The sequence below is a fragment of the Microtus oregoni genome, unplaced genomic scaffold (assembly GCF_018167655.1).
Source record: "Microtus oregoni isolate MIOR12 unplaced genomic scaffold, Mior012 000056F_ref0000123, whole genome shotgun sequence".
Lineage (NCBI taxonomy): Eukaryota > Metazoa > Chordata > Mammalia > Rodentia > Cricetidae > Microtus > Microtus oregoni.
The window spans coordinates 3,054,094-3,069,985 of record NW_024543832.1 but is presented as its reverse complement, the minus strand read 5'-3'; the positions used below and the strand labels follow the sequence as shown (position 1 = coordinate 3,069,985).

Below are 15,892 nucleotides of genomic sequence, written 5' to 3'. Positions count from 1 at the left end.
CGCATCAGATCAGCACATGCTGCAATACTCACATTGGTTTACCTTCAGAGTAGATTCTCACACCATCTCTCAACAACTTCAGGGCCCAGAAATTTTGTGAATATATTTCATTATATGAGGAGGATGTCTCTGTGAAGCCATATGGATTAAGAAGGCAAAGACTCCTGTACATTGTCACACATGATAATGGTCAGCATCCCACCAAATTAGACTATGAGGTGAAGACTTATGAACACCACTTTGACAAAAACAGTATAAGAAATGCCAACTTTAGTCCATTCAGTCTCCTGAACTGTACTGAGAACTGTTCCTTTATAATGAGATGTTGCCCCGAGAGTTCTGCCCTATGAACTGAAAGACTCAATGCCATCATACCTATTATGGTCAGTGATAGAAGAGAAACCATAAAACTGACTGGTTTAAGCTGCTTTTCTCCTGCAATATTAGGCACAATTGATTTATGGTCCTGAAGTTAGAACAAACCATACATGAGTAGCTGGGCTTTCTGTAGCATAAATTTTTGTGTTAATATTTGTAGTTACACTTCAGAAATTTAAACAGGCATATTGACAAAATACTGTGTAGTGTTCTTGGATTCTCTAATTCCTGGAAGCACCTTCCAAATTCATTCTTCCTTTTGAGAACATTCAACTCCTGTAAAGTTTTACTAACACACCCTCTGTTGAAAAATAAGAAGATCCTGAATTCAGAGAGGCAGACACAGAGAGAGAAAGGTGTCTAAAGAGATATACGCTCTACCCATGAGGATCCTTGTCAAAGGATCATCTCTCCTCTTTCATTCTCTTAAATACTTTGTGGTAAATATATTGGGTTGCATTTCACATTGACCTGACTTTTATCTCCTCAATGTGAAAGTATTTTTATTGAGTTGTTACCAGGTCTGTGAGTGACACAGTTGTTCCTCCTCCTTCTTTTGACTCCTGTATCTGAGTGTTTCAGGAATTCATACATGAACACCTGGGGGACTACAGCTGAACTCAAGGTCCACTGAGCTTCTCTGAGGTCAGGTGCTCTCCTGCAGTTTTAATAAGATGAAAGCTGCAAAGACCCAGGTCTGTCCCCATTATGTGTACTACAAGCAGAAACAGCTAGAACTGGATCCACGCAAGCAGAGCCTGGCATCAAGAGAGACATTGACAGTCATATAGGCATAATTTAAAATCAATCTCTCAAATATCCAGTCAGCATCGCCTAAGAACCAGAGCCATTTCTCCCTGCAGCTGAGCTCTGTGAGCACTGAATTTGCAGGGAATCTGGTGCTCATGGCAGACAATGCCTCTTCTGTGTAACTCTTCACAATCCAACCTGCAGGGGATCTCAGAACCAGAAGGGGGCACAATGGTACCATGCATCTCTAGTAAAAAGGAAGTTTGAGTAGATGTTACACTGTATTCTCTGTGGTGTCCTTCCTTAAAATCGACTAGCTGATCTGCACTTGCTGAGATTGACATGTGATGTTTCCGTGCTCAAGAACAGTAAAAATTACTTATTAAAATTTTCAGAGGTTTAAATTTTCTTGCTTATTTCATTTAGCTTTCATTTACTGTTTATATATTTTTAAAATAAATTTTAATAAAATATATTATAATTACTGATTTTCATCTTCTTTTTCTAGACCCTTCCTTCTTTCCTATCATCCAGCTATTTTTCTCTATAGAAAAAAAACATAAACAAAACAAGTTTAAAAATAGGATTAAAACAAGAAAATACACAGAACATAGATTATAACAATGAAACACACACAGAGAAAGATAGAAAGATAGATGATAGATATAATAGATTATATATATAATATAATATATATATAATATATAATATATATATATATATATATAGAGAGAGAGAGAGAGACACAGACACACAGACACACAGACACACAGACACACACACACAGACACACACAGACACACAGAGAGAGAGAGAGAGAGAGAGAGAGAGAGAGAGAGAGAAAGAGAGAGAGAGAGAAACTAAAGAACACCAAACCAAACAAAAAATTTTAAACAGTTCAACCCTTGAACTGTTCTAAGCAAAAACATATTAGATTTAAAGAAATGTAGTATAAATTGATATGACAGGAAATATCTACAAATATACTATTGAGGTCATTTTGTGTTGGCCATCTACTCCTGGGCATGGATCCACCCTTAAGTGTGGTGAATAGACCCAATGAGACTCAATTACAGAAAACTAATTCTTCCTTTGTAAGCAAAATTTGCTGAAACTTCTTGCTTTGGGTTGGAAGAACTTGTCTCTCTCTCTCTCTCTCTCTCTCTCTCTCTCTCTCTCTCTCATCAGTGGAAACCCATTTGTATAGAATCTTTGCAGGCATATAGCAGGCTTTCATAATCTCTGTAGGTTCATGTATGCTTCAGTCCTGTTATGTCTCTAAGATATTTTCCTTAGGACACACAATCTGCTCTAGCTCCTACAATCTCTTGAGCTTTTGTTTCCAGATATAAAGTCTATATATTGAGTTATTGGGGTCAACTGAGGACAATTTCAATACCTCATACTGATTTTATACCTGTCAGGCCTCTCTGACCATTAACTCATAGAGAGTTATTCTAATCTGGCATTGAGATGATAAATTGATAACTCATGTATTTGGAAAGCAGCACTGTTCTCACTGACAGGTACCTCTGTCAAAAGGCTCACAGGTTAAAATAACATTCAAAGTTCATCCTTGTACTTTCTATGCAGGTTTCTGCAATAATCCAGATAATCATAGATCATGATGAGAACAGACCACTGAAATCACACTAACAGCTAAACTACAAGTCTTATCTAGACATAACAAGGTTTACCTACAACTTTTTTAATTCATTAGTTTTTATGTAAATGCTCTCTCATCACATTATTATCTTAACACAAAAAATATTGTCGTCCAAAGAGAACTTCAAATTTAGAACAAGGCAATTATTTACTCTTTATTATTTTACTGTTTTCTGTTATTGAAACAACAAAGGTAATTTATGCTTCTCTTTATTCCATAGTACACATAACTCTACTGTAAGCAATCTAACTCATTTTGTCATGCAACACACATTCAATGTTGTCTACATCTTTATTTTTTATTTCTGCTGCAGAATCCTATACTTACACATAGCTTTCTATCACCCCTAATTTTGGTTTACCTTACACCAATCCCTGATTTCTCAATTCCCAAATGCCACTTCATGCTTGAGACTTTCTTTCTCCAGGGTTCACCTCTGATTTTCTTTTGTCCCTGTTTTATTATACTTCTCCATTAATACCTCAGGCCCTAATGACACATTTCTAGTCACTTGGCTTCTACAAATTAAACCCACAAAGCAGGTTTTAAAATCATGGAATCACATAGATGAGAGAACATGAATCATTTGTCATCATTAACCTGGGTGACCTCACTCAGCACATTTATTCCAGTTTCAACCATTTACTTATATATAGTTCATGATTCTTGTTTTACTACTGAGTAATAGCCCATTGTTTATGTGCCCCAGCTTTCATTATCTATTTATCCTTTGTTGGAAATCTAGGTTGATTCCATTTCCCATCTGTTGTGAATAGAGTAGCAAAAAATGTTGATGTGCAAGTTTATTTATAGTAAGATGTAGAGTCTCTTGAGTATACACTTGGAGTGATAAAGCTAGACTACAGAACAATTTTATTTAGCAATTTGATTAAATTTCCAATGTCAGGACACTAGTGTACACTGTCATCAACAGTGCATGAGGATCACCCTTTCTCCAAAACCAAGTATGCATTTGTTATCATTGATTTTCTTGTTCACAGTCATTCTAACTGAGGTAAAAATAGAACATTAAAATTGTTATGAACTGCATTTCACTGTGAGATAAGGACTGTATCACTGTATGTCATAGAGAAACCAACCAGTAATTGAATGGGAAATTCTCCCTTCAACTGCCTTCCCTAATGTGGGAAAGTGTTTTTCAGTCTGAAGTGGGAAACAAACCATCAATGATCATATAAAGTACCAGATCCTGTAGTCTTCAATAACAGCCTTCCAATAAGATATACCCACTAGTGCCTGAGATGATGATCAAATTTAATCTAATTATAATCTTTGCATTATTCATTGTAAATATTTATCCCAGGTAAACATGTTCAAAACCCCATTACTTGGGATAAAATAGGCCCTAGTATACCCTACCCAAGATTCATTGCTAACAGTCACGTTGTCAAATTGCAATATAAATATTTATTTTTTACAACCAATAGATTAGTCCTGCTCTTGGCCAGGATGACAAGAACTTCTGTATGCAGTGGGTAATAATTAATGTAAACATTCATACCTGGTCAAAGTGCTAAAAATAGAAGACTGATTACTCATCTGTATCCACTTTGTACCCAAAACCCAGGGACTTCAGAAAAAATGGAATCAAATTTAAGAACCAAAATATGGGTGGGTAGCCATGAAATGCCATCTTTAGGACCTGATATAGCTACTATACATATGAACTCTCAGCATCTACAGTTACCAGCACATGATCTCAACAAATCAAGCAAGTCAACATGACAATCTGTGAAGTAACTGAGTGAGTAAATATGTCTACTTGTATGCTTGGCAGTACTGTTTGAATTGCTTTGTATCTACTTGGTAGAAATGAGAATTGAATTTCATAAACTTTATTCCAAGGTTCTTATACGTATCCTGATTTATTTGTGCCTTGCTTTCACCATTGAACACAATGTAACAATTTTAAAAAATAATAAATGGTTCTGTGTCCCCTATTTCTAGAAATAATTGATAGAATTAGCTTCATATATTGTATAGATTTTCCATTGTACACGTTTTTGTGAATAGAATACCTTTTGTAACCATGCAAGGTCTAAAGTGGAGGTGTTAGGACACCAAACCAGCCACAAAACTATTGGTTAGAGTTAAGTAGTTCTTCCTGGAGAGTGTTCTTTGACTGGAACCTAGCAGAATCTTCATCATTGAGACCAAGGAGACTGCATCCAGCAACTGATGGGAGCAGATTTATAGTCCTATTAGGTAGAATTAATGGAGTCCAACTAAAGAGTGGGAAAAAGGACTATAAAAACCAGAGACCCCACAGACATCTTGATATCAAGGTCCACATAACCAACTAATGGGGATTCATGGGGGTTTCTGGAAATCAGGGATCTGGTAGGGCTGCCTTAGTTTCTCAGCATACTTGTTATGGCTGAATAGTTTGGCATGCTTTTGGGATTACTGACACTGGAAATGGGGTCTGTCTGATTTTTTGCCCTACTTGTTAGATACTTTTCTTTCTACTGGGTTGTTTTATACACGCTGATGTTGTGGTACTTGCCTGGTCTTATTGTAGCTTGTTATGCCATATTTTATGGATATTCCTGAAATGTCTGCAATTTTCTGAATGGAGACAGAACAGGATGCATCTGTGGGAGACAGAAGTATGGCTGATAGAGAAGAGTAACAACAAACTTTGGAATGTACTTTATGAGAAAACAATTAAAAATTTGAAGAAATATTGCAACATGATAGGCAGGGATTCTTCATTGGCCAACTCCAAACTATGAGTCTATTGGTATTGGATGAGTGATGAAAAAAGAATAATCACTTTTGGGAAGGTCTCTAGAGGCTCCTTCATACCTTATTTATTATGGAATGACACACCTATTTTTATCTAAATAGCAGAGTTTTGACTTATTCTGCTATTATGAAACAAAACAAAAACTTTTTGGAATGTCCCAAAGAATTCAGAGGAACATTGTTGGGGATAGACATGATCACAATATAATTTATACATGAAGAAAATTTTATAGGATAAGCACAGTTATTTTGAAAAATGAAAATAACAATTTTATTTATGTTTAGAATTTTCAGAATTGTACATTTTACACTGTGCTTATTTCTCCCACAACTACTACACTTTATTTTCTAGATATTCCTGCTTTTGCTATATTCTTCTAGAGAGTTTCATTTTTAAGTTGTTAGATAGTTGCACAAATAGTTCTGTGTACTTATTCAATATATAAAAACTAATTAGAGTTTCATATATTATCTGTTTTTCAGAGATAATTTTAATTAATACAGTTATCTCCAGTTACATTGATTTTCCTAAAGATGATGTAAGTTCGTTATTCTTTCAGACCTATTCCTGTTGTGTTACACATGCAGCCATGTCTTCTTTGTGAAGTCTTCTCCTGACAGATATGAAGTTTATTTCCATAAGTTATGGTAGATGGTGCTGTATTAAACATTAATGTGTAAATATTTCTGAGGTGTGTTTCTTTAGGTCATTTCAGTGAGTTTTTTTTTAAACCTTCTGGTATGGCAAATATTAATCATTTGAAATGAGGCTATAATTTCTCAAAATTTAGCAAGTTATTAAACTTCCAGTCACCACCATTATCATCACAACCTTTTTCTGTATATCAAAATGACAACCTTGTGACAAAGTGGAGCAACTGCCTCAGGCCAGAAATCTATTGAGAGCTTAGGACCTTATTGTTAACACGCACCACATCTGCAGAGCTGAGGGAATGATCTGAGATGCATTTCCTCAGACAGGATTAGGACTTGAATTTCACTATCTTCTTGCTTGACTCAAGTGTCCTCCCCCACCTTCTCAAACTGAACTAGGAACTTATTTAAGAAGTCACCCTGTTCTTGAATATGCAAATTACCTGAATCTGTTATGGTAAATACAGGAATGTCCACCCTCCGACAACAACATATGATCAGTGTCTTCTCCAGTCACTGAGCACACGAGGCCCACAACATGGGATGGAGCTGTATCATTCTCTTCCTTGTGTCAGTAACGACAGGTAAATGATTTCTAATTCCAAACCTGAGAAGAAGACAGGGACTAAAGTGATAAGGTCTCTAACAATTTACTCTATTTCTTCTCAGGTGTCTACTCCCAGGTACAGCTGCATCAGTCAGGGCCTGAACTTGGGAAACCTGGCACCTCAGTGAAGTTGTCCTGCAAGGCTTCAGGGTATACTTTCACTAACTATATTATGCACTGGGTGAAGCAGAGGCCTGGACAGGGCCTGGAGTGGATTGGATGGATTTATCCTGGAAATGGTAATACTAAGTACAATGAGAAGTTCCAGGGCAAGGCCACACTGACTGCAGACACATCCTCCAGCACAGCCTACATGGAGCTCAGCAGCCTGACATCCGAAGACTCCGCAGTCTATTACTGTGCAAGACACAGTGTTGCAACCACATCCTGAGTGTGTCAGAAACCCTGGAGGAGCAGGAAGCTGCTCTGGAACTGACATGACAGAGAAGATAAGCCTTAAGACATTCACAGAAACAGACATTCTGAATGTCGCATTTTTGTAACAACTTTTCAAAGTTATTTCTGTGAATAATGGTGTGCTGATTTAAGATGACTAGTCAACATCATACCTTCACAATCTCTTCACCAATGGCCACATTTATTGAAATATTTATTCATTAATTAAACAATAAAAAATGAGAACTGAGATTATGAAGTATGGTAAATAATATACATTTCTGGATTCTAAGAAAATGGGACATATTGGAACTAGTTTTTAATAAACTATAATATGAATTTGAGCTCCAAAATCCAAATAATAAGTGCTGGAGAAAGAAAAGTCCTTCAGAGTCTCAAATGTTACATGACTTCAGGTTTAGAGTTAACTCTGATTGTGTGGTCCTACAGAAGTTCTAGTCCCTTATAAAATTAGATATGTGTCAAAATGATCTGCATATGAATATACTTCCTGTAAGTTATTAAAGAGTATGATTAAATTACTTTTCATAAAATCATTAATCAAATCAATATATGTACATGTTAATTGAGGCAGGTTCTGAGAACATACATTATTCCCTAGTCCCATTTCACTTCTTTCTCAGTCTTAGTAACCTGCCCCACAGTCTCAATGGTTTATAGAATATATAATTATACTGATATGTCATTACCTCTCACAGGCCATTGGATATCAACCTGGTGTTCATTTTTGTTCTACCACGTGTTTCAGTTTTCGAATGGCTGAGTACTTGTGAAATTCATCAGTCAATTGTGCAATCTATCAACTCACTTCATCTTCAGCATTCATTGCTAGAGCTATATCCAACAACACCAAAGAAAAGATTGGGTTTCATGGAGATCTGGAAATCAACTGAGGCACAGATCACCATTCATTCTTGAAACATCTACTCAATATCACCTTAGACAATGAAGGAAGAAGAGAGAGCCATATTTTGGCACATAGTCAGAGATTTTCTCATGCAGGGAGAAACCAATGCCCATAAGTAAAGCAGAATTATTCCAACGACCCTATAATGTTGTCTGAACTTGACCCCAATGATATTCTATGTCATTATATGGAAGAACAGTCACATAAATCCATTTAAGGGTTGAATGACACGGAATATTACATCTAAGATTAATGTTGTGCAACTGTTTTCCTGTATAAGAACAGCTTCCTCCAAAGCATTTATAAGATCCTGAAGGCCACTGTCTTCTAGATTTACAGGAATTTTTGGAGAACATATTTTGAGAGCCAATTAACATCCTCTGTAGTATGAACCTGTTATACTAAGGCACTTGTACATACAAAAAGTTCTTATAGTAGTAATGAGTATAGTACTGCCTAAATAAAGCAGCATTAAGTCACTTAGGGACACAAAGAACATTAGTAATTTCTTTTATAACATAAGTTAAATAGGTTCATCCATATTTCCTAGGTAAAGAAATTGATTATGTAGACTTGTTGATAATAAATGATTGACAAGGTACAATATAATCCTTACTTCATGCTGAAATTAAGGCATTGTAGTTGAGAACCAAAAACGGTGCAATATTGGCCAAGTCCAATAAGTGCAGGTTATTTCTCTCATGGTTCATGCTCTGTAGGACCATCTGAGCCTAGGGATGTGTAGTCTGTGTTGCTGGACCAGGATATAGATTCTGAGGAAACAACTAGCATTGATGTTGGATTTGATGGAGCTATCTGTGGTTGATTTGAAACCTGTTGGAACAGATAGACTAGGGACAGAAGTACAGCTAAGTAGTTAAGAAAAAATTTATGGTTCACTAATAGTACTGGTGAGAGAGAGAGAAATGTCCCATTAAGAAAATAGGCTGGAAGGGAGCACAGGCACCTTTAGCTTGTGCTGCAAACTCTCCTGTGTTCTACTCCAACCCGCCCTGCCCCCCACATTTGCCCTTTTGTCCACGGGTCATTGGGCTACCAGGATTCCATGTTTCAGTCCTGAGGAGTTCCTCTGGACCAGCATCCCTGTTTTGGTGCTGAGGGTTCCATCTGGAAGGGACAGTTCCTGCTTCTACACTGAGGAGATCCACCCAGAGAGTCAGTCACAGAGAAGACTGGACCAAGACACCAGGCCTCTCCTGGCACCATTTGAAGGAAGAGATGGGAAGGTGCCAAAGCAAGAATCCTTTCAACAACCTTAAAGGAAACATGACATCACCAGATTCCAGAGATCCAGAAACAAGAAGAATTGAACACCCAATTCAAGAAAAATAGAAGAAATCGACTTGAAACTGAATTATATGCAAAGAATAGAGGACCATAAACAGGAGAAGAAAAACTGCCATAAAAATAGAGATGAAAAACAAAAAGGTAGAGGAAATGAATGAATCTCTCAAAGATATCAAAGAAAAACAAGAGAAACAAGAAAAAGCAATCACACAGGTAAGGGAAATGGTTCAAAACTTTAATAATGAAATGGAGGGAATGAAGAAAACACAAACCGAGGGAAGGCAGAAGAAGGAAAATCTTGGTAACTTAACAGGAACTACAGAGACAAGTATTACCAACAGAATACAAGAAATAGAAGAAAGAATCTCAGACACTGAAGATACCATAGAGAAAATAAACGCACTGATCAAAGAAAACAACAAATCCAACAAATTCTCATCCCAAAACATTCAGGAAATCTGGGACACAATAAAAAGACCGAACCTAAGAATAATAGGGGTAGAAGAAGGAGAAGAAGTACAGCTCAACAGTCCAGAAAATATATATAATAAAAATATAGAAGAAAACTTTCCCAACCTAAAGAATATTTCTATGAAGGTTAAAGAAGCATACGGAACACCGAATAGACTGGACCAAAAAAAAAATCTCCTTGCCATATAATAATAAAAACACAAAACATACAGAATAAAGAAAGAATATTAAGAGCTGCAAAGGAAAAATGTCAAATTACTTATAAAGGTAAATCTATCAGACTTACACTGACTTCTCTATGGAAACCATAAAAGCCAGAAGGTCCTGGATAGAGGTACTGCAGAAAATAAGAGACCATGGATGCAAGCACAGACTACTATACCCAGCCAAGCTTTCATTCACTATAAATGGAGAAAATAAAAATTTCCAGGATAAAAACAAATTTAAACAATACATAGCCACAAAACCAGCCACATAGAAAGTAATAGAAGGAAAATCACTAGCCAAGGAGTCCAACAATGACCACAGTAACTCAGACATCAAATGACCCTTCACCAGCATAACTAGAAGAAGGGAAACACACAAACTCTACTACCAAAAAAAGAAAAAAAAATGACCAGAGTTAAAAACCACTGGTGATTAATATAACTTAATATCAATGGAAACAACTCACCTATAAAAAGGCACAGCCTAAGATATTGGATACAAAAACAATATCCAACAATCTTCTGTTTACAAGAAACACACCTCAACCACAAAGACAGGCACCTACTCAGAATAAAGGAGTGGGAAAAGGATTATCAAGCAAATGGACCTAAGAAACAAGCAGGTGTGGCCATACTAATTTCTAACAAAGTTGAATTCAAACTAAAATTAATCAGAAGAGATGTAGAAGGACATTTTATACTCATAACATGATCAATTCATCAAGATGAGGTCTCAATCCTGAATATCTATGCCCCTAATATAAAAGCACCCACCTATGTAAAAGAAACAATACTAACATTCAAAGCAGTCATCAAACCACACACACTAATAGTAGGAGACTTCAACACTACTCTCTCACCAATGGACAGGTCAATCAGACAGAAACCTAATAGAGAAATAAGAGGATTAATGGAGGTAATGAATCAATTGAATTTAACAGACATTTATAGAACATTCCACCCAAATAGGAAAGAATATACCTATTCTCTTTAGCTCATGGAACCTTCTCAAAAATTGACCACATATTCGATAACAAAGCAAACTTCCACAGTTACAAAAATAATTAGAAACCACCTGTGTCTTATCAGATCACCATGGATTAAAGTTAGAATTTAACAACAATGCTACCCCCAGTAAGTCTACATCTCATGGAAACTGAACAGTCATCTACTGAACTGCACGTTCATCAAGGAAGAAATAAAGAAAGAAATTAAAGTCTTTCTTGAATTCAATGAAAATAATGACTCAACATACTCAAACCTATGGAACACTATGAAAGCAGTGCTAAGAGGAAAGTTCATAGCACTAAGTGCTCACTTAAAGAAAACAGAAAGCTCACATTGGAGACTTAACAGCCCACCTGAAAGCTCTAGAAAAAAAGAAGCAGACTTACCTAGGAGGAGTAGAAGACTGGAAATAATCAAACTGAGGGCTGAAATCAACAAAATAGAAACACAGAAAACAATCCAAAGAATCAATGAAACAAAAAGCTGGTTCTTGGAGAAAATCAACAAGATTGATGAACCCCTATCCAACTAATCAAACGGGGAAGAGAGAACATGCAAATTAATAAGATCAGAAATGTAAAGGGGGACAGAACCACAGAAAGAGAGGAAATTCAGAGAATCATTAGATCTTATCATAAAAGCCTGTATGTCACAAAATTAGAAAATGTAAAAAAAATGGTCACTTTTTTAGATAAGTATCATATACCAAAGTTAAACCAGGACCAGGTGAACAATCTAAATAGACCTGTTAGTGGTGAAGAATTAGAAGTTGTTATCAAAAACCTCCCTACCAAAAAAGCCCAGGTCCACACAGTTTCAATGCAGAATTCTACCAAAACTTCCAAGAAGACCTAATACATATACTCCTTAATGTATTTCACAATATAGAAACAGAAGAGTCATTGCCAAATTCCTTTTATGAAGCTACAGTTACCCTGATACCAAAACCACACAAAGACCCAACCAAGAAAGAGAATTACAGGCCTATCTTACTCATGAACATCGACGCAAAAATTCTCAATAAAATACTGGCAAACCGAATCCAAGAACACATGAGAAAAATTATCCATTATTATCAAGTAGGCTTCATCCCAATTATGCAGGGCTGGTTCAATATACGAAAATCTATCTATGTAATCCATCATATAAATAAACTGAAAGAAAAAAAATATGATCATTTCATTAGATGCTGAAAAAGCATTTGACAAAATTCAACATCCCCTTATGATAAAGGTCTTGAAGAGGTTAGGGATACAAGGGTCATACCTAAATATAATAAAAGCTATTTACAGCAAGCTACCAGCTAACATCAAATTAAACAGAGAGAAACTCAAAGCCATCCCACTAAAATCAGGAACACGACAAGGTTGTCCACTCTCTCCATACCTCTTCAATATATTGCTTGAAGTTCTAGCAATAGCAATAAGACAACATAAGGGGATCAAGGGGATTCTAATTGGAAAGGAAGAAGTTAAACTTTTTTTATTGGCCGATGACATGATAGTGTACATAAGCGATCCCGAAAACTCCATCAAAGAACTCCAATAGCCGATAAACAACTTTAGTAGTACGGCAGGATACAAGATCAACTCCAAAAGTCAGTTGCCTTCCTATACACAAAGGATAAGGAAGCAGAGAGGGAACTCAGAGAAGCATCACCTTTCATGATAGCCACAAATAGCATAAAATATCTTGGGGTAACTCTAACCAAGGAAGTGATGGATCTATTTGACAAGAACTTTAAGTCTTTGCAGAAAGATATTGAAGAGAATACCAAAAAATGGAAGGATCTCCCTTGCTCTTGGATTGGGAGGATCAACATAGTAAAAATGGCAATTCTACCAAGGGCAATTTCTAGATCACATCAAAATTCTTCACAGATCTTCACAGATCTTGAGAGGACACTAATCAACTTTATATGGAAAAACAACAACCCAAGATATCCAAAACAATCTTATACAATTAAGGAACTTCTGGAGGCATTATCATCCCTGACTTCAAACTCTATTACCGAGCTACAGTAATGAAAACATCTTGGTACTGGCATTAATAAGACCAATGGAATCGGATAGAAGACCCAGATTTTAACCCTCAATCCTATGAACACCTGATTTTTGATAAAGGAGCTAAAAGTTTACAATGGAAGAAAGAAAGCATCTTAAACAAATGTTGCTGGCACAACTGATGTCAACCTGTAGAAAAATGAAAATAGTTCCATATCTATCACCATGCACAAAACTCAAGTCCAAATGGATCAAAGTCATCAATATCAATCTGAACACACTGAACTTGATAGAAGAGAAATTGTGAAATACTCTACAACATATGGGCAGAGGAGATCACTTCCTACATAGTATATATCCTAATTAAGAAAGCAATCTTAAGGTTGGCAAGAGACTTGACACTAGAGGGGCTCACAGGTGTCCAGGGAGATGTTCCCAGCTTGTTCCTTGGGCAACTGAGGAGAGGGAACATGAAATGACCCTATCCTATAGCCATACTGATGAATATCTTGCATATCACCATAGAAACTTAATCTGGCAATGGATGGAAATAGAGACAGAGACCCACATTTGAGTATGGGACTGAGATCCCAAGGTCCAAAATGAGGAGCAGAAGGAGGGAGAACGTGAGCAAGGAAGTCAGGACCGTGAGGGGTGCACCTACCCATTGTGACAGTGGGCTGATCTATTGGGAGCTCACCAAGGCCAGCTGGACTGGGACTGAATAAGCATGGGATAAAACAAGACTCTCTGAACATGGCAGACAATGAGGGCTGATGAGAAGCCAAGGACAATGGCACTGGGTTTTGATCCTACTGCATGAATTGGCTTTGTGGGAGCCTAGCCTGGTAGGATGCTCACCTTCTTGGACCTGGTTGGAGGAGGGAGGACCTTGGACGTCCCACAGGGCAGCAAATCCAGACTATTCTTCAGACTGGAGAGGGAGGGGTAATGGAATGGAGGGGTGAGGGGGGGAATGGGAGGGAGGGAAGAGGTGGAATTTTTTCAATTAATATTAGATAAATAAATAAGTTTAAAAAAGAAAAAAAAGAAGATAGGCTGGTGGGAAACATCACAGCTTAGTTGTAGTTTTTTTAAGATCATCTCAATCTGTAGGTGTTGGTGAATTCACGTTGATCTTTAGAAGCGTTTAAGAACCTTCATAAAGAGACAAAAAATCCATAAGATTTTTATTACTTATAGTTATTATAATAGGGGCAGCATTTTGTTAGAACTAGTATAGTAGTTTACCAGATTTTATTAATTACTATCAAAATTAAGAACCTTTGGAGTCTCAATGTAACAGCAGAATAGCAATGGAAAAAATCTAGAACATATTTCTTGCTTATATTCCTTAAACCACTTTTGCATCATTACTTAAAACTTCTTATCATCAAACCGTCATAATTTGCTTTTATCTATCTCAATATCTTGCATTTCACATACTCTATGTTATTTTCTTACTTCCCCAAACACTTTTTATTTAAGCCTTCATATATCCCCCTACCTTAAATATATTTACATCTCATAAAAATTTCCCCCAAATTTAAACCATCATGTCTTACTTAAGCTTTCTTATTTTTGAATGTAATATACGTTATCATAACTTTAGACCAAAATTAGACCCATATACTTTGTATAATTTATTTTCCTTGGCTCATGTATCAGAACTGAAGCCTTTATGTTCTCAGACCTTATTTAAATTTGTACTTATATATCTTAAATATCTTTTTATTTTTTATATTATTTTATCCTTATAGTTTAAGTTTAAATTATATACCTTTTTTAGCCAACTATGTCAGGCGACATATTTGCTTCATTAATGAAGTAGTCATTGTAGGTTGATTTCTTTTAGAAAAAGGAATATTAAGAAGTTATTTTGAACCTTTTGGTGAGTTTGTTAATTTTTTTGTAATTTGGTAACAATGCAAATTGCTTTTAACCATTACATTAGCCATAGAAACTGAGGTCAGTGGCTCAATTTTTACTTAGGAAGAAAGCTTAGAAGGCAACTGAAGGCTCTGGAAGTTGTTTTTTATTTAAAGTTGCATTCATTCAACAAATGATACTTTGAAACACAATCTTAATGGCCCATGTATCAATTAAAATAAAAGAAAAAGTGTACTGTAGCGCGCACCATGGCGCTGTCAGATGTAGCGCGCACCATGGCGCTGTCAGATGTAGCGCGCACCATGGCGCTGTCAGATGTAGCGCGCACCATGGCGCTGTCATGTTGTGGGCACGGAGCCTGGGTGCCGTTTACTGTTCCACGTCAAACTTGAGAGAACTTGTGCGCATGCGCACAAGCTCCCCCCTCCAGTGCGGGGAGTCTTTCGATCTGGCCATCCGATCTGGCCAATCATTATTTAGCACGTTTTTCGCTCCATTCTGGCCTGAGCCATTGGGTTGATGACACGTCAGGGCTTTGTCTGGCACCGTATATATTCTTCTGCTTCCACGGGGACGGGGTCTTCTTGCCTCTTTCAAACCTCAAGTGTAAGTGCTCCAATAAAGGGCGTTCTGAGAAGGATCCTGTTGCAGTCGTCTCTTCTGCTGGCAGTAGCGGCGTGCTGCAAGTGGTGCCGAAACCCAGGACTTCCATCACGGCATCAGGCAGAGACCCCTGCGGAAGCAGGAGGATTCAGAACTTAGACGCTGGGAGCGGCGGCGCCGGTGAGTTCTCCGTAAGTATTACTTCTGACGTGCTGAGTGGAGGAGTGAATCCGCGTTGGGGAGCCCCTGTCATTC

The 15,892-nt window shown here is 37.0% G+C and overlaps 1 gene segment (V, D, J or C); it reads left to right on the top strand.

The window, feature by feature from the left end:
* Positions 1–6,744: 6,744 nt before the first annotated feature.
* LOC121438537 lies at positions 6,745–7,215 on the top strand. The segment is given in 2 exon segments: positions 6,745–6,801; positions 6,887–7,215. Coding segments are annotated over 2 exon segments (375 nt in total).
* Positions 7,216–15,892: the final 8,677 nt, after the last annotated feature.